The sequence below is a fragment of the Podarcis cretensis genome (assembly GCF_951804945.1).
Source record: "Podarcis cretensis genome assembly, chromosome: Z".
NCBI lineage: Eukaryota > Metazoa > Chordata > Lepidosauria > Squamata > Lacertidae > Podarcis > Podarcis cretensis.
Window position 1 is genome coordinate 9487283 of NC_137184.1, and position 23332 is coordinate 9510614.

The following is a 23332-nucleotide window of genomic DNA, read 5'->3' on the forward strand; positions in this document are numbered from 1 at the left end:
TTTGGCAAAATGAATGAATAAATAAATCCTGCTTGCAAACAGGTGCAGGGAGTCATTTCCTAGGCATAAGAAGGTTTAGTAAGGTATAGAGCATAAGAAGAACAAATGGCCAACATCACAGGATGGCAAAAAATAAATCTAGAAAGAAAGGAAAAGGAAAGAAGCAAGAAAGTTGTTTGTGTTTTAATTGTAAGAGTCTTATTCTTTTCAATATATAGTCAATTAAAAAAACATTCCATTTTGTATGGATTTCCCAGAGAAATAGCTCTTGGGCTTGGATGGAGTTGCCATTGGCAGGTGTGTTTTTTTCTGGGAGAGGAAGGGCCTAAGGCAATGGAAAGGTTGGTGTTGTGCAAACAGACCAGAAAGAGTGAAGAAGAAGAAGAAGAAGAAGAGGAGGAGGAGTTTGGCTTTGATATCCCGCTTTATCACTACCCTAAGGAGTCTCAAAGCGGCTAACATTCTCCTTTGCCTTCCTCCCCCACAACAAACACTCTGTGAGGTAAGTGGGGCTGAGAGACTTCAGAGAAGTGTGACTAGCCCAAGGTCACCCAGCAGCTGCATGTGGAGGAGCAGGGAAGCGAACCCGGTTCACCAGATTACGAGACTACCGCTCTTAACCACTACACCACACTGGCTCTCACAGTGTGAGAGTGGTGGATTGGGTCCGCTGGTCTGTTTGCTTCTTGCCATCTTACCTCCTCCCTCCTGGTAATCATCACTGACCTATCTGCCAAAGAGCTAGGGTAGCAGCTCTGTCCCACTCAGAAAGTCGCTTCTGATTTCCAGTCCTAACTCTGAGACAGCCTCATTAACCCCTCCATTCTTATGTCATGTTGATCTCATCGCTCTCTTTAAAGCTTGGTTTCCTGAAGGCAAGGGACCCTGTGACAGTCCCCCCTCCCCCCGCCTGATGAAAAAGGTGGCTGATGGCAGAATAAAACCATGGTATTTGCATGGCAACAGCAGTGGTTGCATGATGGTCTGGTTTTGACTCACTGCCAAGTCCATCTCCATTTATGTATTATTTCATAGAATCATAGAGTTAGACCTAAGGGATCCTCCAGTCCAATCCTCTACAATGCAGGAATCACAGCCACATAACAACATAGGAGCAGCCCTGTTGGATCAGGCCAGTGGCCCACCTAATCCTGCACCCTGTTTTTGCAGTTATCAACTCAATGCTTGTTGGAAACCTGCAAGCAACACCTGATCAGTAGAGCACTCTCCCGCACTGTGGCTCCAGAAACTATTTATGAGTGGATTTGCTATACAGTTTCCCTGCCGTCCACCACGGAACTCAAGGCAGCGTCTGTGGGGCACATTGGGCTGAATGTTACATTGTTACATGAAGAGGTGCTGATTGGAGATGCCACGAATGAAGGGGGCCACTACTTACCGTACCCTGTTGTGGGCAAGCCCAGATGTTTCATCCGGTTCTTCACCAGCTCTGAAAGCTCCTGCCGCTCTGATCGCCGGTAGAGGCTCAGCCTCTGCTGGTTGATCCACTCAGCTGTTTTGGGTGTGTGTTTGCTTGCTCCTTTTCGACTCAACCGGCGGGCCCACTGCATGCTCTTGCGCCGTAACAAAGGGTGCTCCGATTGGTCAGTGGGGCACGAGTTCCGGTGATGAGGGGTTTTGGTGTTCCAGTGGTCCTTCACCTCTTTTGTATCCTCACAGTCTTCCACGTTGATTGAGATCTGTGACTGGGAACACCAGTAGGCCATGAGGGAAAGCAAAATACGGCTTTTGGTCCCCTGATGGGCCACTGATGTCATTCCATGGAATCATAAGGAAAAAAAGCTTTCATTTCCCCAAAACTAAAAGCAAACTTTTACTGGGAATAGATCATAGTTCGGTGGCATGACCCATTCATTAATACTGGGGTGAGGAACTTTTTAGGTGGTAGTAGTAGTAGTAGTAGTAGTATTTGTTTCCCCCCTCTTTCATTTCTTTCATTATTTTATTTTAGTTTCCTTTTTTTTTCAAAGGAAAGCTGTATAAAGTGTGAGGTCGCACAGGCTGAATTTATTGACAGCATTGGCTGACTTGGTATGCACTATTTTGATGTTGTATATCTATATAAAATCTTTTTTAATGCAGTTATCTTGAGTCTGCAACTCGTCAAATGCAGGTGAAAATATTCACTAGTTACCCAAGGAAACTAAGGGCATCCTTATTCTACCTTTAGCTGAAAAGTTGTAGAGCTACAATAACTTTTCTCAGCATAAAGACAAATAAATATTTTTTGACAGAAGCCATACTCACCTGTGTCCTGATGTCATGAGGCTGGAGTTGCAGGGAGAAAGAAAGACATAATACTTGAAAAACATAATTTGATAAATGTATCATTGCTTTGGCCCAACATTCCTTTGCTGTAACACTGAGAAGATTCTTGTTTAAGTGATGTTTACTTTACCTCTCTTGCTCCCTTCTCAACCTAAACTGTGTAACAAAAATGGTCACCTACTTATCAACTGTGGGCTCTGTCTGATTCAGTGGGGATGGGCAAATCTGTCCATTTCAGTTCCTATTAGTTACTGAAATTGACAGATTCAAGTCTTAGGTTCCAGTCTTAAGTTTAGTTCTCCACATTTCTGAATCAGTTTGTGATTTATTTTTAATTTTTTAAAGGAAAAGTCCTCATAAAAAATCATCTGCCTTTGAGTGCAAATTTCTCCCAATGCACACATTTTTGTATGTAATTTTGCTTGAAGTAATATAATGTATTTCATATATTAGTTTCACTAACACATGTATTTTATCACACACATTACCCATAACATACACATTTTTGTACATGTTAGTTGGCTGGAGAACTGCAACACAAGACTCTGAGAAGTGGAAATTGCATAGAATAGCTTTTTTAGTTTTCATATTGCTTTGGAATGTGAGGAATAGGTAGGTTCGCATTAAAATCCTAACCAAAACAATTTTCTTTTCTATTCCCTAATAGTCAATGGTGATATTAGTCGGGATTAGGTTTATTATATCTGTATGTCGCTTCCCACTAAAGGTCCTGAAATGATTTAAAGGTAAAGGTAAAGGGACCCCTGACCATTAGGTCTAGTCGTGGATGACTCTGGGGTTGTGGTGCTCATCTCGCTTTATTGGCCGAGGGAGCCGGCATACAGCTTCCGGGTCATGTAGCCAGCATGACTAAGCCGCTTCTGGTGAATCAGAGCAGTGCACAGAAATGCCGTTTACCTTCCCGTCGGAGTGGTACCTATTGATCTACTTGCACTTTGACATGCTTTCAAACTGCTAGGTGGGCAGGAGCAGGGACCGAGCAACGGGAGCTCACCCCGTCACAGGGATTCGAACCGCCGACCTTCTGATCGGCAAGTCCTAGGCTCTGTGGTTTAACCCACAGCGCCACCTGCATCCCTCCTGAAATGATTTACAAGCAAGTAAAAATCCCAACAAGAAAGCTACATAAATGAATAGAATAGAATAGAATAGAATAGAATAGAATAGAATAGAATAGAATAGAATAGAATAGAATAGAATAGAATACTTATTGGTGGTGCCCACATGCATGGGAGGGAGAGAATCTATCTGCCTGGCGGCAAAACAATGAACAAGGTTGGTACTAGATAGGCCCCCCTAAGGACAGTAATCCATAAATTGGGGGGCTGTTACAGAGAAGGCTTGTTCTCTCATCGGTACACTCTGGACATCCTTTGAAGGTGGTATGCCTATTGATGGGATGGGGGTCTTCTAGACCTGGGATGGGGCACCTGTGGCTGTCAAGAAGTTTGTGAACATTCTGGGCCACTGAATGTGTCAGTGGCAGAACCTTCACACAAGGCAGAAGGGGGTCAAATGCTCTTGGCAAAGAAGGAACAGGAGGGCATGGGAGAGTGTGGCTAGCAGAGAACCAAGAAGAAAATATAGAGGTATGGGTGGCTGAAGACAGGTCTGGATTTGATACACTCATTTCTGAATTAATTGCAGGTCGTCCCCCCCCCCCCCCCCGGTTGGGAGAAGCAGCAGTAGAGAGAAAGGAAATCTGGATTTGGGTGGGTGGATATTGGGGATTAGGGATTCTGAGGAGAGGCCAAACAGGTTGATTCTCAACTTCTTACATCCATGGTGGAAAACATGTGGGACTCAGTCCTATAGATGCCAATGGGGATCTCAGCGCTGGAGGAACATAGCTTCTGGAAGAGACGCCCGTATGTCCGGATCCACAGGTCATCCTCAGTGATTTTCATCTATCCAATAAAGGAAGGAAAGAGAGAAGGAATGAAAAGTCATTGATGCTCTTTTACAATGGGTGACAAAAACATATTCCTTTGCATTGACAAGCTCCCATCAACCTCCATGCATTGGAATATGGGATGGTGCATTATGCTGAGGTCAGACCATTGGTCCATCTTACTCAGTATTGTCCACACTGACTGGCAGTGGCTTCCCAAAGTTTCAGACAAGAGTCTCCCCCAGTCCTACCTGGAGATGCTGGGGAATGAACCTGGGAGCTTCTGCATGCAAGGCAGATGGCTCTACCACTGAGCCACGACCTTCCCCTACTTCAGATCACTGAGAACAAACAGAATAGGAAGGCCTATCACCTTTAGGCATCAAGCCTTTTCTCACTGGTAGGTAAAGGTTGACAGAAGCGAGGACAGAGCAACAGGATCTCATCCTGTTGCCTGGATTCGAACCGCCAACCTTCTGATCAGCAAGCCCAAGAGGCTCAGTGGTTTAGACCACATCACCACCCGCATTCTCCCAATGAGAAGGACCTTCACTAGCGAGACTAGCGAGAAAATGCTGGGGCTGAACCCTGAAGAATAGCAAATTCTAGCAACTCATGCTTATAACATTTTTACAGAGCAAGAGACATCAAAGGTTATCCAGTTTGACCTCTCTACCGATGCAGGAAAACTGATGCTACAGCACTAATATGCCTAATACTGGTCCCCACCAGTCCCAGAGAACTCCACCCAGCACTGTCAGCTCCATCTTCTGTGTGAAAAACCTTTAGATGTGTGAAGACAGCCATAAAGTCTCCCCTTAACTTTCTTTTCTCTGGGCTAAACATACCTGGATATTTTGACCATCCCTTGTAGGATTTGGTTTCCAAACCCCATCACCATCCTGGGTACCTTCCCTGGATAATTTGAAAGGTAGATCTTCTTCACTCAGACTGGGCTAGGCAGCGAACCTACAAAGCACTATATTTGCCACTTTGGTACCACGGAAAAGAATGCAGAAACTCAACACTTACAGCACAGAGGTAGCCGGACCCTGGAGTGGTGTCTAGACCGAGAAGCAGCCTTGTGATGGTGATCATATAGTCTTTCACGAATGACTGCAAGGGAAGAACCCATCAACAATTGGGCAGCGGCCTCTACCAGGGCAATAGCATCTAATGGATTTGGTCCCTCAATTTGATTGAACAACTGAGCTTGTGAAAACTCCAATTAAGCTAACAACAGGTAAAACTCATTCCCACAGGAGGCAGTGATGATCACTGATGTGGATGACTTTTAAAAGAGTATTAGACAAATTCATGGAGAACAGGGCTATCAATGGCTACTAGCCACGATGGCTCTGCTCTGCTTCCATGGGTATTGAATGTAACAACATAAGAACATAAGAAGAGCCCTGCTGGATCTGGCCAAAGCTCACCTAGTCCAGCATTCTCTTCTTATAGTGGCCAACCAGATGCCTATGGGAAGACCCCAAGCAAGATGCAAGCATAAGAGCTCCCTCCCCCAGTGGTTTCCAGCAACTGCTATTCAGAAGTATGACTGCCTCTCAGAGTTGGGTGCCTTTGCTGCTTATTTCTATTTTTTTTTTTAAATTAATTTTTATTAATTTTTCAAACAAGTAATAAAAACTCAACAGAACAGACAAAAGAAAAACAAAAAACAGATAAGGCACATAACAATTAAACCCATGTAACTTTAAATTCCTCATTTCATACCTTTCTTTCTTTTGACTTCCCCATGTCTCCCCTTCCTTGCATCCTTGTTTAATAATTCTTTAGCAACCCTTAGGTCCATTGTCTTAATTCCCTTTCATAAAGTTCCCTTTAATTTTTTAGTTACTGCTGCAATTCTTTACCTCTTACCCCCTGACATCTTAACATTCCTCAATTTTACAATTGTTTTTAAGATATATTTTAAATTTCTTCCAGTCCTCCTCCACTGTCTCTTTCCCCTGGTCACGGATTCTGCCCGTCATCTCGGCCAGTCCCATAAAGTCAATCACCTTTGTTTGCCATTCTTCCAGAGTAGGTAGTTCTTGCATCTTCCAATACTTTGCCAGTAGAATTCTTGCTGCTGTAGTAGCATACATAAAGAAAATCCTATCCTTCTTTAGCACCGATTGGCCAACCATGCCCAAGAGAAAAGCCTCTGGTTTCTTAGGAGAAGTCCACTTAAGGACCTTCTTAATTTCATTATAGATCATTTCCCAGAAAGCTTTAACCTTTGGGCAGGTCCACCAAAGGTGGTAAAAAGTGCCTTCAGTCTCATTGCATTTCCAACACTTATTGTTAGGCAAATGGTAAATTTTTGCAAGCTTGACTGGGGTCATGTACCACCGATAGATCATTTTCATAATATTTTCTTTTAAAGCATTACATGCAGTAAATTTAATACCGGTGGTCCATAACTGTTCCCAGTCAGCAAACATAATATCATGACCAATATCTTGTGCCCATTTAATCATTGCTGATTTCACCGTTTCATCCTGTGTATTCCATTTCAACAGCAAGTTATACATTTTCGATAAGTTCTTAGTATTGGATTCCAACAATTCTGTTTCTAATTTTGACCTCTCTTTCTGGAATCCTATTTTCCTGTCCTGTTTAAATGTCTCATTTATCTGATGATAGTGCAACCAATCTCGAACCTTAGACTTTAGTTTCTCATAACTCTGAAGTTTAACCCTTTCACCATCATATTCTAGGATTTCATAATATTTTGGCCAATTGCTGCTTATTTCTAAGAACCCAATCTGGTGAGAGATTGGAAAAACAGGAGAGGGAAAAAACCTGATGGGGACAATGTTATTGAGATTTGCAGAAGCCAGAAAAAAGTACACCACAAGGAACTGAAGAAATATCAATTCAGAACATTTGGGGGTGGGAAGAAGATGAAAAGAAAAGTTATATTGGACTTCCTGAGTGACAGAAGTGGAACACTGGAGACCCATGAAAGAAACTAAGGAACACAGCATTAGCAATTTGGGAGAAAAGCTGATTATCATCAACTACAGTGTCAAATTATTCTGGAATGTATATGCTACATTCCAGTTATGGCGGGTGGGGGTGGGGACACGGCTATTGGGTTGTTCTTGTTTTTACTTTGATTATGTATTCAGTATGTATTCAGTGCTTTTATATTGTGATTTTATCCTGTGAACCACCCTGCGGGTATAGGGCAGTATACAATTTTTAATAATAATAATAATAATAATAATAATAATAATAATTTGAATAACTGTAATACATACAATTTGCAGATAGAGACATGGAAGTATACCTCTGTTTTTCCCTTCTATGTTTTTCCTCCTCCTTTTATCTTTTTATCTTAGTTCTGTTTGTTCTCTTTTTCTCTTTCTCTTGTTTTCTCTTTGTATTCTTTATTATTTTGTACAGTATTGGAGACATTTATAAAAGGCTTTTTTGGGTGTGGGTACAGGGCAGCAGGCGGAGAAGTCCTTTGCCTTGGACTGAGGAGGACACAAGCAGGAAGGGGACAGTCATAGGAGGGGGGGGGGTCCCTGCACGAAAGGCAGGGTGGAAAGGGTCTCCCAGGGTGAGAGAAATAGGCTCCCCAGTGGGAGATGGGAGGGTCAACCTCTCTGTATGTGGATAAATGACAGGATATACAGTGGCACCTCGGGTTACATATGCTTCAGGTTACATGCGCTTCAGGTTACACACTCCACTAACCCAGAAATAGTGCTTCAAGTTAAGAACTTTGCTTCAGGATAAGAACAGAAATCGGGCTCCGGCGGTGCAGCGGCAGCAGGAGGCCCCATTAGCTCAAGTGGTGCTTCAGGTTAAAAACAGTTTCAGGTTAAGAATGGACCTCCAGAATGAATTAAGTACTTAACCTGAGGTACCACTGTATATGATATAAATATGGCAAAGGGCCTTTAGGCATTTCCTCCCTCTCCGTCTCTTTTTTCTTGCATTTTTTGGTTTTTTTTAATATTCTTGTTCTGTAGACTTCTTATTGATTCTTATTATCAATTTATTCTTATTATTTTTTATTATTATTTATTTTTAAGAAGTATTATTGCCTCTAACACCAGTTGCCGGAAACCAGAGGAGGGGAGAGTCTTACTCTTGTACTTGAGCCCTGCTTTTGGAGTCCCCATATGCATCTAGTCAGCCACTGTGAGAACATGATGTTGGACTGCATAGCCCATTGGCTGGATGTAGGAGGATTGTCTTACGTTCTTAATATACGTTTTCTTTTTAAACAAATATTTTAATACATGTTCTTCTGAAACTGAAATCACCACATCACCCAAGATTCATTCTGTCCTGTGTGGAAGAGAACAAGGCCATGGAGAAAACGTATCATCTAAATGCAAAGCATTTGTGCCCTCCCCCCCCCCCCGCCGTCCAACATGGACCCCCTTGAGAACAGTTTCCCCCCTCCTCATACATAGTGTCTACCAATCAATCCATGTACAAAAACTCATACATTAACTAACATTTCTTTAAACTGTGTGACAGCCCTGAGCGACAGCCTTCTGCCATCTGGTGGATTGAAACCTTCCATCAGTCTCAGCCAGTATGACCAACATTAAAAAATTCCTTCCAGTAGCACCTTAGAGACCAACTAAGTTTGTTATTGGTATGAGCTTTCGTGTGCATGCACACAATTCTTCAGATACACTGAAAGAGAAGTCACCAGACCCTTATATATAGTGAGAGGGTGGAGAGGGGTATTACTCAGAAGGGTGGTGGGAATGGGTGATTGGCTGATAGGTGTGGTAAACCTGCTGACAACTGTTAACGACTGCAATTGATCTTACAGGAAAAAGCAAGGGGTGAGATGGCTAAAAATAGCTATATCGTGTATAATGAGATAAGAATCCAATGTCTCTATTCAGACCAGGTCTCTGAATAAGTTTGGTAATAAGTTGCAATTCAGCAACTTCTCTTTCCAGTCTATTTCTGAAATTCCTTTGTAATAAGACAGCTACTTTGAGTATTACCAACAGTTAGGGATGATAGGAGTTGCAGTCCGATAACAATTCTACACAGAGCAGACCCATTAGAAGGTTGGGCTGAGACCTGGGAGACTGGGGTTCTAGTCCCAACTCAGCAAATTTCCACTTCCATTTCCATTTAGAGAGATCCAGACAACTCCGTTCTTGAATCGGGTTCCTTCCCTTCCTGGAGATTCAGTATGACACGGTTTGCAAAAAAACCCCCAATGCTACAGGGGATCAAATGTTACAGCTAGAAGGCCTGTCTTTTGGAATGAATGGTGGCTCCTTTCTTCCCTTCATTGTTACCTGGTAAAGCAGCGTATCCAACATGCTGATGCTGAAAACTCTGCCGGCAGCAAACGGAAGGCGGAACATGAAAGCCAAGTTGGAACCGTTCTCCCGCTCTTTCTGTGGGGAAAGCAAGAATGCAGAGGTGAAAATAATAGTATGGCAGCCTTCCTGGATTAGACCAAAGGCAATCTAGCCCAATATCCTGCCTCTAATGGTGGTCACCCCAAAGTTTGCAATAAACAATATTTATTTTTATTTTTTAAAATAGCAAAGTTTGAAGGTGGAGACCAAGACAGCCCATGGAATACTTAGAAAGTTCATGGCTAGCTATCGCCGCAATCAGGTGCGCTTCACAGTGTAGCACTTTGTTGCAGGTCCCAATTTCTGTTCGCCCTTCCAAGGGTTGAATTCAACACTACTCCTACTCAGAGTAGACTTATTGAAATCAATGGGCAAGACTTATTTAGGCTCTTAATTCAATGGGTCTATTCTGTGTAGGACTAGAACTGGCTACAACCTCAGCGCTCGTGGCCTTTTTTATATACTATATTAAGGGATAGCATGGCAGTGGGCACACACACATCCACAGAACACTGCTGGATTGCCCTGTGAAAAGAAAGGGCACAATGAGAATTGTGCTTCATCTTGAGCCTTGCAGCCCTAAAATGTCAGCATGGAATCTCATAATAAGGGAGCAGCTGGGATATGACCTGCTTGGTGGGTAGCAATGAAAGCAATGGTGACCACAATGGCATTTTCTTCAACAATCAGGGAGAGGTGAGAGGGCAACAAATCAGCATTCTTTTTAAAATATATATATATTATTTTTCTCTCCAAAGTGCCTCATACCACCACAAATTAGGAATCTAATAACCAAATATACATATTTTTGTTTGTTTGTTACCTTTTCTAGTTTGGAAAGGGCCAATGAGTAGCTATCCTTTGCTCGGAACTGCATGAACCTCATGTTGGATGGATGTGTCAACTCTGTAATGATGCTCAGGCTTGGGAAAAGCCTAGAATGAAAGCAAGGGGTGCGGGAGAGTAAGCAAATACATTTCTGTTAGACATTTCAACAAATGTAAGAATAGCCCTGCTGGGTCACAGCGTGAGATTCATAATTTAGCATCATGTTCCCCAAAACTGGCCAGCTGGTTGCTTCTGGGAAGCCCACAAACAGGGCACAAAGACAACAGCCCATCAGTAGGGATGAACCAATAAAAACCTAGAACAGCCCAAGAGTGGCCACAGAGTACTATCTAGCCATTGTTATGGACAACGCTGTTGAGATGGAAAACGAGGAAGGGGCATAGAATAGAGTGAATACCTAGCTACCCCATTTCATTTTTGTTGCATATAGAGATAGACAGAGATAGAGATGAATTCCTGGATGCCAAGATCCAACTTTGGGGCAAGTAGTCTTTGGTAAGAGAACCCAGCAGAGATTTAAGGTCACAAAATATGCAGCAAAGTAAAGTGTGGAAGTACAAGCTGTTAGACCATTAAAATATGTTCTTCCAAGTAAATTCCAAGATTTCCTTCTCCTCCCAGCATACCAAGAGACCGCATGTTTGGTAAGTTTAAAAATGGATTACTTACAATCTCTCCAAAGGTCAAATTTATGTGCTTTCGCATACATCAGTCAGGAAAGCTGCACAGTAAGCAATACTTAGTTACAAAGTGGTAAATGTTTCTAGATTATTAGTATAAGAACTCAAGAGTGGCTCGTAAGAGCCATGTGGTTGAGCTGGAGCTGGAATTTCTCATGTAGACTGGGGGTGAACAAAAGTTTGATTTCCTATTTTCCCCAAGGTAAAGGAAAGTGACCTCACAAAGCTTATTCTATGGTCTTAACCCCTTCATGTATTAATTGCACTTAAGCATGTTGGTTATATGATGCTGGTTATCCCACAACTTTAATTGCTACTCAGTTGGGAATTGCCAAGGAGGACAAAAGAGTCTTGCCTCCCCCACCCTCAATCAAGTCCAGCTGAGAAACAGCCTTCCCATGGCTTTAAGAGCAGCAGATGCAGCTGGAAAGGGAGAAGAGGAATATGGGGGGAGGGAATTATTTTAAGTTATGTGACCTTATTGCTCAATTTGATCTGTTTATATGGTTTTTATGCATTGTAATTTTGCTGTTGTTTGTAATTTAGTAATGATTTTTTTTAATGCTTAAGTGAATTTCTATTTAATTATTGTTGATATTATTGTGTAACTTTATGCCATCTTAATTACACCACATTGCTTTATGCCAACTTCATGTGCATAGGATTGCTCCCGGTGGTGGGAATAGCTCAGGCTGCATGTCTGAGGACCCATTAAAATATGCTGTAACCTCTGAGCCTTTTCACATTTAACTCTTGCCCTAGTTCTGTCACTGGATAGCTCAGCTGGTTAAGAGTGTGGTGCTGATATTGCCAAGGTTGCAGGTTTAATCCCCATATAGGACAGCTGCATATTCCTGCCATCACAGGGGGTTGGACTAAATGATCCTCAGGGTCCCTCCCAACTCTATAGTTCTATGATATTTTGTGTGTGCTATTATATTACTTTATTTTGTATAAGCTGCTTACTCTAAGTCATATTTTTATTACGATTTTTTTGCATTGGATCAGATTGTTATGAGTAATCTTTGCTGTATATTTTGTTGCTTCTTCAGCTTGTAAACTGCCTTGTATATCAATATACAGATATATAGAAAGGAGGTATACAAATTTAAAGTGAAACGAAATGAAATGAAAATATGAGAACCCCACATTGCAATGTCTTGTGTGTGTGTGTGTGTGTTTGTGGGCAAAACTGTCAATTTTGATTCTTTCTGTTTCTCATTTTTCCTGTCTTAAAATTTGGTTGTCCACATTTCTGCTGCAATTTACGTTAAAAAAAATATCTGGCCAAAGTTTATTCAGCATTTACATGTGAATTTATCCTACTTAACACATTTCTGTATGCAGGTTTGACTAACAAAGGGCATATTTTCAAGGAATTTCCTTTGATATAATGCATTTTGCTATGTTACCTTCACTAACATAGGTGTTCTTGTGCACATTTCCTTGGCTGGTGAGCAGCTGATAGCATTATCACTGAATTTGTCCAGTGTTCTTTTAAAACCATCCAACCTGGAACCAGCTCTCCATTATGGGATGCAAGAGAAATAGTGGGAGTGGGGAACTGAGGGGGGAATACAGCTTGCCAGGCCTCTCTATCTGGCCCTTAGAACTGCCCCCAGGCCACACCTGCCATTGGCCATGCTTGGCACTCCAAGTGTGCTTTGCTTGGCTGGAATGTGTCCTTGGACTTTTGATCATGCTGCTTGCTTGACTGGATGGAGGACTGAGAGGTGCGTGTAGCAACCAGCCTGCTGTACCAAAAGTAAAATTGGCATTCATTCCTCCACCCCTCTTCTCTCTGGCCCTGCCTGCCACCACCATGTGGCCCCCAGAAGATATCCAGAAGGAAATGCAGCCCTCAGGCCAAAATGGGTTCCTCAACCTGGAGAAAGAGGGAAGGATTATCATGGCCAGAGATGCTGAAACTTTGAAGCACTTTGTCTCACCTGAACATGGTTTGGACGTTGACGATGGTCTTGGCATCTGCCATGTAATCCTCTTCGGCGCTCATTGTGCTCTCCTTGTCCACTACCACCAAATTGTCAGCATAAATGATCCCACACTGCAGCAAGCTGTCGAGGCTAAAAGGCATCCCCCCAAACAAGTGACAATTAGGAGGCTGTTGGAAGGCGGGAGGGGGAAGCCAGCTTTGATGCTCGAAATGTCTCAGAAAATTATGCTCTTGGCAATTTGCTGACATTTTTTTGTTATTGTTTTGAGATCACCCCATCCCAAATTGTTGCATTGGGCCAGCATGGGGAACACTGCCTCAGGATAGAAAATTTAGGAATCAACTTAAGGAATGTACAAAGGCAGAACTGTTTTGTATGTTTATGGATCTGAGAATGAATTATCAGAGGGTTGTTTTTTTTTTTTTAGCCCAACAAAATAAAACACCTCCAAGTTTCTGTCCCTCATGGTGGTGCCTTGGGGTTGTGCCTTGGGGCACTGAACCAAAAGAGACAGAGACAGGTGCAGGGAAGGAGAGAGAGAGAGAGAGAGAGAAAGGGGAAAGCTTACTTATCAATTGTGCCTTCCATATAATAGACCATTGGAAAACAGCAGATGGCTTCCAGGAAATGATGGTCAGGCCTGAAAAAGAGACACTCAGTTTCTCTTTTTTCCAATCTTAAGTCCAGTTTTCCACATCAGTCCGTGAATTCTTATTATGAAGAAGCGCCCATGAAAATTCTTCAGCCTTTTTAGTGTGAATTTCTCCTAATGGACACATGCCTGCATGCAATTTCCCCTAAAATATACACATTTTGGCAAAGCAGCTTCCCATAATAAAATGCATGTTGGTATTCTATTTTCACGAATACGTGCACATTTATGCACACTTTGCCACAGCATATGCATTTTTGTGCGCATCACTTGGCTGGAGAACTGCACTGCGAAATCCAGAGAAATGCAGATTTTGAAGGATGGCTGCAGTTTGATCCTTGCAATGTTTCAAAAAGTGTGAATTGGATAGGTCCACTTTGAAAGGCAAACTGAATTGAATTCCTTCCCGGCCCCCAACCACCAGCCTTGCTTTCTGGTGCTGTGCTGTCCAAATCTTTCACCCTTCTTGCCACTCTGACCACGATGACACCCCACCTTCAGTCTCTGCATAGGTCTCCTCTCCTTCCCTGGATCCTGTGCCAGCTCCTCATCCTTACTTTTCAAGTTGTACTTCTCCACTCTCACAATACACCTCCGCCTGTGACCTTTGCTGGTCACAGGCGCTGTAGCTCAGTGTTAGAGAGTTGGCATTTGGAAGGTCCCTGGTTCAAGTCCTGTCTTGTCCCCAAAGTTGGCTGTGAAAGATGCCCACCTAAAACTGTTGCTGCCAGTCAGTGTTTGCGCAATCATTTCTTAAGCTGCTCTAATACGTCAAGGACCACCTCTCCCCACATGAACAGACCCAGATCCTGGTATTGCCATCTGAGGCATTTCTCTGTGTGCTGCCACCATGGAGAGGACTGGAGGGTGGCAACATAGAACAGGCCTTCCCAGCGGTAGCTCCCCAACTTGTGGAATGCTCTCCACAGGGAAGCTCGCTTGGTGCCATCTTCATTTTCAGATATGAGACATTCCTTTTTACCTGGGTGTTTGGCCCTTAATTTGAAGGTTTTCAATTACTTGTGGCCTCTTTTAGAAGGCAGGATCCATAAGACTGACCTTTATTTGTTTAGGTGGTGTGTGTGTGTGTGTGTGTGTGTGTGTGTGTGTGTGTGTGATTTGTTGCTTTCATTGTAATTGTAATTTCATTGTAATTCGTGATTGTAAATTGTAGTAGTGTTTGTGCACTGTGCTTGTAAGTCACTTTTGTGAGTAAAGCAACTGTTATGTACTGAAGTTCTCACCCTGGGCCAGCAGGGGGATACTGTAGATAGTTTTCACTCAGGTCCACATATGCAAATAAGGGATCGAAAGTGACGTTCAGTGATTGAATAGTTACAGAAAGTTGTTACAGTTACGTTGTACTGGAGCTCTATATAAGCAGGCTGGCTGAACCCTTCAGTTCAGTTCTGGCCTATGAATAAACAAGAGCTGTTTGAAGAATCGCTGTGTCGTCTGATATGTTCACCCACAACTTAACAGCAACGGTATCATCACGTACAACACCAGCAGAAGCAGTCTGAGTAGGAAGAATTTCAGAGCAGAGCATACCATCATCTTTCTTAATCACTCTCTGAGCATCAGCTTTAGGTAGAGCCTTTCCCCTGAAAGCTTACTTTTCTATTTACAGGGAGTGTGTAGGGTGTGTGGGGGGGGGGGGGGCTCTGATGTAGCCCCAGTATATTTGTATGTTTGTGTGTATATATGAGCTGTAGCGGGGAAGTACTTACTTGTTGTCAAGCAACAGTACGATGGGGTTTAGCTCTTTCCGTGACCGGTAGTAGGCGCGGAGAGGAACAATGAAGTTGTACAAGCCGTTCCCAGCCGTCTCTGCTGACACAATGATCAACTTGTTCTTAAAGCCGTAGGCTTTGGCGTCTTCATAACTGTTGTGCCTGCAGCCCTGGAAAGATGCCGGGAAATGTTTTATTTTACACTTCCTGGCTGGCGCTCAATAAAGGGCCAATGTCACCTATTCTCCCCATAAGAAGATAAGACCCAATTAGCCTAGCATCTAGTCTCACAGTAGACAACCAGATGCCCCAATGGGAAACTTGCAGGTGGGACCCATTCACAAGAGGTTGTGGTCCTCCTGTGGTTTCCAGGAACTGGGATTAAGAAGCACTGCTGCCTCTGGGAATGGAGGGAGGGAGAATGTAGCCACCAAGGTTAAAAATCCTTCACAACAAGGTGATAAAAACAGCCGCAGCAAGCAGGGCAGTTGGTAAACTAGATCACTTTCCCAACAGAATTATCCTCCCTCCCACAATAACCATTTCCAACTCTCCTGGATATGAAGGAACCACAAAGGAACAGCCAACTGAGAGGATGAAATGAACAGGAAGATGGATGAAGTAGGAAGAAGAGAAGACTCCCCACGTGAACAAGATGGGGGCAGGGAAGCTGCTTAGATGCAAGAGCTGGGGGGGGGGGGGAGGAGAAACAAAATCTCCGGCTGTTTCACTTTTATCAACTGCCAATGTACCAGATGTTTCCACTTTATAGAGAAACCCTGCTGGCCATTCCAACAGTTCCTCCAGCATCAGAGACGTTTGTGTGGCTTTTTAGAAAGCCCAGCCCAGGTAGCAGCTTGTGTACATGTCTGCATCTCCAAAGCTCCCATTCCTACAAACCCCTGGACGTTTTGTTTAGCCTGGAGTAGCTAACCTCTTGCTCTCTAGACGCTGCTGAACTACAGCTCCCATCAGCCCTTGGCAGAATGGGCAAAAGTCACAGGCGATGGGAGTTGTTAGTTCAGCAATATGCAAAGGGCCAGAGGTGAGGCCATCCTGATCTAGACCTTCTCATGCTTCTGATCATTGAGCAGGCACTGCCTGCACGCCTTTGCCACAGTAGGGACTAGAAACCTTAACACAAAATAAAACTGGTGATTTTCAGGAAATATTTTCAGTTGCTGGTGTTTCTAAATTAACCTTAAAAGGTAAAGGGTAAAGGGACCCCTGACCATTAGGTCCAGTCGTGACCGACTCTGGGGTTGTGGCGCTCATCTCGCTTTATTGGCTGAGGGAGCCGGCGTACAGCTTCTGGGTCATGTGGCCAGCATGACTAAGCTGCTTCTGGCAAGCCAGAGCAGTGCACGGAAACGCCGTTTACCTTCTCGCTGGAGCGGTACCTATTTATCTACTTGTACTTTGTGCTTTCGAACTACTAGGTTGGCAGGAGCAGGGACCGAGCAACGGGAACTCACCCCGTCACAGGGATTCGAACCGCCGGCCTTCTGATCGGCAAGTCCTAGGCTCTGTGGTTTAACCCACAGTGCCTCCTGTGTCCCCTGCACCACCCATGTCCCCTATTAACCTTGGTGCCCCACAAAAGGGTAGAAAAAGAAAGAACCTGTTCAGAAATGCATGCCTTCCAATATGAAGTGGCCCCAAACTGGGACACCATTTTCTGGGGCTGCACTCCTTCACAAGTCATGCAACACAAGATACCCCCCCCCCAGTGCTTTTTTTGGGCACAGCACCCAAAAATGAGTGTTTTGGGCTGCCATGTCCAAAAAAATGTGCAACCCTAAGTTGTGCAAGATTATAGTGGGCATTTGGGCTGCTGTCGTCTCACAAGATGGGGCAGTTATCAGATATGGAAATGTGACAGGTCCTTACCTTATCCAAGCGCAAGCAGCAGAATGGAGCTTTAACGGGCAAAAGGTGGCATAATGTGGGAGAGCTTCCAATGTAGGGAGAGTTGGGAGGGTAGCCTTTCACATACCTGTAGAACAAGGGGGAAGTGGTCAGGATTTGGCCCACCATTTTGTTTGTTGTGGTTTTCCATTTCCACACACAATGCCCCTTGCAATGGGGAATTCCAGGAAATGTAAAATGGTTGCAGCAAGCCCAACAGTATACTCTCCAACATTTCTCCAATGAAAATAGGGACATCCTATTCCATAATAAAATAAATACTAATAATTTTACTATTTATACCCGAACCATCCGACTGGGTTGCCCCAGACATTCTGGGTGGCTTCCAACATATATAAAAGCACAATAAAACATCAAACATTTAAAAACTTCCCCATATGTGGCTGCCTTCGGATGGCTTTGGGGGTCAGATAACTCCATACCCTCCAACATTTCTCTGATGAAAATAAGGACATCCTACCACACCTTATAACATTTCTCAGATGAAAATAAGGAAAAGCAGGACATTCCGAGATCAAATCCAGACCAGGATTTCAGAATACTTTGAGTCCACCGCAGGCAGTCCCTAAGGTGCCCCTGACCTAAGTTGTCCAGGGCTTTGTAAATTTATACAAGGACCTTGAGCCTGGCTTGGTAGTAGATGGGCAGCTAATATGGATGCTTTAACACTTGCATCACATGTTGTCAGTCAGAACCCACCAGCGTTCTGGCCACTGCATTCTGCACGAGCTGTGGCTTCGAAACCAGGCCCTAGGGCAGCCCCACAGAGAGTGCATTGCAGTAACCAAGCCTTGAAGTTTCCAAGGCATGGACTACAGTGTTCAAGCAAGGCTATTGTATATAGTAGATGCATTTGATGAACACTTTATCCTAACGTATGCATTGCTGGATGCATTTTATGTCTGGAGCATCACAAAATAAGGAGAAATGCAAACTTCAAGAGAGAGCTGCATTTCAGGTTATGTGTTGGAAGCACAAATTTATTGCACATCACACTGTGCAATAAATTGAATTTCTTTCCCCATCCTCTATTCCATGGGTAGGCAAACTAAGGCCCGGGGGCCGAATCCGGCCCAATCGCCTTTTAAATCTGGCCCGTGGATGGTCCTGGAATCAGCGTGTTTTTACATGAGTAGAATGTGCCCTTTCATTTAAAATGCATCTCTGGGTTATTTGTGGGGCATAGGAATTTGTTCATTTCTTTTTCTTCAAAATATAGTCTGGTCCCCCAGAAGGTCTGAGAGACAGTAGACTGGCCCCCTGCTGAAAAAATTTGCTGACCCCTGCTATCCTCAACCACCTTCTGCCACCTTCTGCCACCTGCATACACATACCTTCCAAGTGCCCCTATTTTCCAGGGACAGTCCTGGAATCACAGAAGCCATTTTGGTTTCTGATTTGATCCTGGAATGTCCCAATGCCTTTTCTGGCCCCCCTCCCATGTCTGTCTGTTTGTGGTGTGTTTGTTTGTGTGTAGGTGCAAACACGGAGTCCTGTTTATACTGAAAATAAAATTCCTGCACCAAATGAAGGAAATGGCAAAGCAATCCCTACAATTTTGAAGCGAAAGGCCAACAATCCACTTTAAATTGGTTCAGCAGTGAGTCATTTCTTAGGAAACATTTGGAGTGTTTATTCCTTAACTGTAAATGGAGTCTTGCTCTGTCTACTCAGAAGTAAGTCCCACTGTATTCAATGGAGCTCACGCCGAGATAACTGGGTAAAGACCCGGCAACCTTACACCACAACCCAAAGTATTTTTTTACTCAGAACTAAGTCCCACTGAGTTCAATAGGATTTCCTCTCTGGTATGTTCCTCATTATTCTCACAGTTTCCGTTCTTCTTCTTATTATTATTTCTTGTCTTTTCCTCGACAGGGACTCAAGGCAAAAAAAAAATTTCATTCTGTTTATCTGTGGAAGGTGTTGTACATGACTCCTTCCCTCAAACATTTTTTTTCTTTACAACACTTCTGTGAGATAGGTTTGGCAGAGAGGTTGTAACTGGCTCATGGTGACTGATGTAGATGTGCAGACGATGTATTTAGGTGTGAGGAGACCAAACTTGGGAGAAGCTTCCTGATGAAGAATAAAGGTAAAGGTACCCCTGCCCGTACGGGCCAGTCTTGACAGACTCTGGGGTTGTGCGCCCATCTCACTTAAGAGGCCAGGGGCCAGCGCTGTCCGGAGACACTTCCGGGTCACGTGGCCAGCGTGACATTGCTGCTCTGGCCAGAGCCAGAGCCAGAGCCGCACACGGAAACGCCGTTTACCTTCCCGCTGGTAAGCAGTCCCTATTTATCTACTTGCACCCGGAGGTGCTTTTGAACTGCTAGGTTGGCAGGCGCTGGGACCGAGCAGCGGGAGCGCACCCCGCCGCAGGGATTCGAACCGCCGACCTTTCGATCGGCAAGCCCTAGGCGCTGAGGCTTTAACCCACAGCGCCACCTGCGTCCCTCTGATGAAGAATAGAACATCCCTATTTCCATCTGAGAAATGTTGGAGGGGCTACAAAAGTCTGTGTGTATGGTAGGGTTGCCATACACCTGGAATTTCCTGGACACATCCAGCCCACGTCAGCAGTGTCGTTTTTGCTGATTTTACTTAGAAATAGCTGGAAAGCGTCCAGTTTTGTTGTTGTTTTTTGCAAAAATCTAATCAGATTTTGGGCAAAACAAAAAGAAGCTCAACAGCTTTTCTGTCCAGATTTTCGCTTTTTGAAATATGGAAACCCTAGTGTTTTTGGTGTTGTTTTTTGAAATGTGGGGAAGAGACATTTAACTCAGCCCCATGCTAATTTTGCAAAGCATTTATGGAGTGGAGGAGACTCTTGAGAGTCCCATGGACTGCAAGAAGATCAAACCTATCCATTCTTAAGGAAATCAGCCCTGAGTGCTCACTGGAAGGACAGATCCTGAAGCTGAGGCTCCAATACTTTGGCCACCTCATGAGAAGAGAAGACTCCCTGGAAAAGACCCTGATGTTGGGAAAGATGGAGGGCACAAGGAGAAGGGGATGACAGAGGACGAGATGGTTGGACAGTGTTCTTGAAGCTACCAGCATGAGTTTGACCAAACTGCGGGAGGCAGTGGAAGACAGGAGTGCCTGGCGTGCTCTGGTTCATGGGGTCACGAGGAGTCAGACACGACTAAACGTCTAAACAACAATAGCAATTTAGCTATTACAAATGTGTCCGGAAGATGGCACTGTGGTGCCACTTTAAGAAAACCATGGCAAAGTCCTTCACCTCCTGCTTGCTCTAGTGAGATCTAGGCAGAAAGGAATGGAATAGAAAGCATGCCACCCAGGAACAGAGCTGAAATGGAGCAGAAAACTGTTAATGGGAGGCTAATTTATGCATTAAGTGCAGGAAATAACAATAAATTTGCACGGCAGTGCTTCCACAGAACAGCAAGTTGGCATCTTGCTGGGTCCTTTAATACCCAGAACACCATCCTGGAGGCACTTTCCACTCTGCTGCACTCTAAAAGCCACCCCACTCGTTGTGTGCGTGTGTCTTGGAAGCAGCATGGCTCTAATCTTGGCATTTCAGCAGAGGGATGCAGCAAACGTCCACCGGGACTTGAGAACACCCTGGTCCCAGGTTAAGAACTGTAAGGCAGGGCTGGACTGAATGATTAAAACATACAGTATACTGGCAAGCCTCTGCAATTCTCCGGCCTTTGTCATAGCATCCTGGCCTTTGTCATAGCATCCTTACGGAGGAATTAAGTGAAGCTGTTGTGCCCCCTGGCGGGTCATGCGCTTCAATGCATTTTAATGCTGCCCAGCTAGCTAGAATGGTCCTTTGTTGGGGGCAAGGGGAAGATAAGAGGAAGACAAAGGGTGACATAAGCTAATGATCTAGAATTCCCCAGAATTAAAATTCCCATGCATACACAAAACTAAATGTTAGGCTAAATGGATCTTAGGTCTAACTACAGAGATTTGGCTGCCTTGCTGAGAAGGAATAAAATCATCTTCAGGTGGGAGTTTCCCCAAGGTCTACTCATCAGCTTCAAAGGCAGGAAAATAAAAATAAGATCAGTAGAAGACAAAGTAAAGTTTTGTATAAATATGAAGAAGATCTGCAGAAGGGACTTGGAAAAGAGCTAAGAGCATTGGACAGAAGATCACCAGGTTGATGGACTATATGAAACTGGTGGAAATGACTGGCAGAATCCGAGACCAGGGAGAAGAGTCGGTGGAAGAAGACTGGAAAAAGTTTAAAGACTATTTATAGAAATATTGTAAAATTAATGAATGTTAGAAAAATGTTGGAATGAAGTTATATGGCTTTAGTAGAAATGTTATAAGGAATTAAGTTTAAATAGATTATTAGAGTATTAGGGAAAAATAAGGTTAGAATATGTTAAGATAATTATAGGATAGAAAACAGAGGAAGATGGAAAGGAATTGCTGAAACAATCAACAGAAGTGGAATACAAAAAGGGAGGTGTGAGGAGGTCGTTGAAACAAGTAAATGAAATATATGACATTGAAATTGTATGATGTGTGTTAAAGTGTTCTTGTTTTGTTTTGTTTAGTTTATGGTGTTAGTGCTGTGTAATGTTTTTATATTGTATTGTATTGGGGTTTTTTGTCTTTTGTCTTTTTTCTTTCTTTTTTTGTAGTGTTTAAAAGTAATAAACATTTTTTTTTTTAAAAAAAAGAAAGTTAGGCTAAATGCTGCCTTCCTGACATGCTAATTGCCCAAGTGTGGGGAGCTATTTAATAAAAAATGGGAGGGGGGGCATACAATCCGTCCAGCCATCTAATGTTAGATTAGCTTCAACCAGAGCCAGGGCCTTTTCAACTCTGGCTCCGGCCTGGTGGAATGCTCTGTCTCATGAGACCAGGGCCCTGTGGGATCTGATTTCTTTCCGCCTGTAAGACAGAGTTGTTCCACCTAGCCTTTGGCTTAGAATCAGTTTGATTCCCTCCCTCTCTTTCTTTTTCCTTTCTCCTCCTGTGAAGAGGCTGCATCCTAATGTTTTAATGTTGTATTCTAATCTTTTTAAAATTGTATTTTAATCAACTTGTTTTTATTATTGGTTGTTAGCCACCCTGAGCCCGGTCTTGGCTGGGGAGGGCGGGGTATAAATAAATAAATAAATAAATAAATAAATAAATAAATATAATTAATGTGGTCCAATCCAAGAGCCAGATTTACTACTCTGCCACTTGCAACCAACCCTAAGAAATATATTTCATTTGTTTGTTGTTAAATGTCTATACTGGATCAGAGGATCACAGGGCAGTTAATAATATAACAACACAGAAATCCATATCATTGCAACAAACAAGAACAATACACACACACACACACACACACACACACACAGTTTAAAAGGCCATAGATATGAACTAACAGCTCACTGACTCGATAACAGTGAGTCCTTCATCATCCGACTGAGTCATCTCGTCCTCGGACTGGTCACTCAGCATGTCACACGGCAAGAGGGAGGAACTGTCGGCCACCTCTAGGACAGGGGCAATACTGGGCCTCCTTTTCCCAGAGCCATTTTCCGCTGGCAAGGTGAGCTTGCTGTTGTTGATGGGGCGGCACTCTGTGTTCTGCAGATCCATGGCCACCGTGCCTGTGGGGACAGAGGGAAGAGGCAGGATCAGGCACTAAAGGCAGCTACTACAGGGAAACCAATGCCCATATTACACTTAAAAACACACACACACCTATTTTTAATTTTTGCTCTACATTACAAGCTGCCTACAGCAAGGGTGAGAAATAGCAGACCTGGGGACTTCTGGGTTAGCGCGATCGGCTAATGGCGGATTCCCTCCGAGCTCCGGAGGGAATCGGCTCTGTTGCAGACGGGTCTCACCGCGACGGCGACGCGGGGACCCTTAGAAACCGCAGGCGCGGAAGCCTGCGGACTTGGTGACTCGGTGGGCACCTCAAGCGCCCCCCCGACCCACGAAGAGCCTTTTTAAAGGCTACGGAGAGGGTACGGA

The 23332-nt window shown here is 43.8% G+C and overlaps 1 protein-coding gene across 6 annotated transcripts in view; it reads right to left on the bottom strand.

The window, feature by feature from the left end:
* The window catches only part of KCNT1 (potassium sodium-activated channel subfamily T member 1), a 213456-nt gene that overhangs the window by 10011 nt on the left and 180113 nt on the right, over positions 1-23332 (bottom strand). For all 6 annotated transcript variants that reach the window (XM_079961943.1, XM_079961948.1, XM_079961947.1 and 3 more), the window contains 11 exons: positions 22743-22959; positions 17321-17426; positions 15428-15600; positions 13614-13685; positions 13040-13174; positions 10385-10496; positions 9496-9597; positions 5234-5317; positions 4089-4217; positions 2269-2289; positions 1400-1706 (listed from right to left, as the gene is read on the bottom strand). In XM_079961943.1, coding sequence (XP_079818069.1) covers positions 1400-1706; positions 2269-2289; positions 4089-4217; positions 5234-5317; positions 9496-9597; positions 10385-10496; positions 13040-13174; positions 13614-13685; positions 15428-15600; positions 17321-17426; positions 22743-22959 — 1458 coding nt within the window. The remainder of the gene's footprint in view (positions 1-1399; positions 1707-2268; positions 2290-4088; positions 4218-5233; positions 5318-9495; positions 9598-10384; positions 10497-13039; positions 13175-13613; positions 13686-15427; positions 15601-17320; positions 17427-22742; positions 22960-23332) is intronic.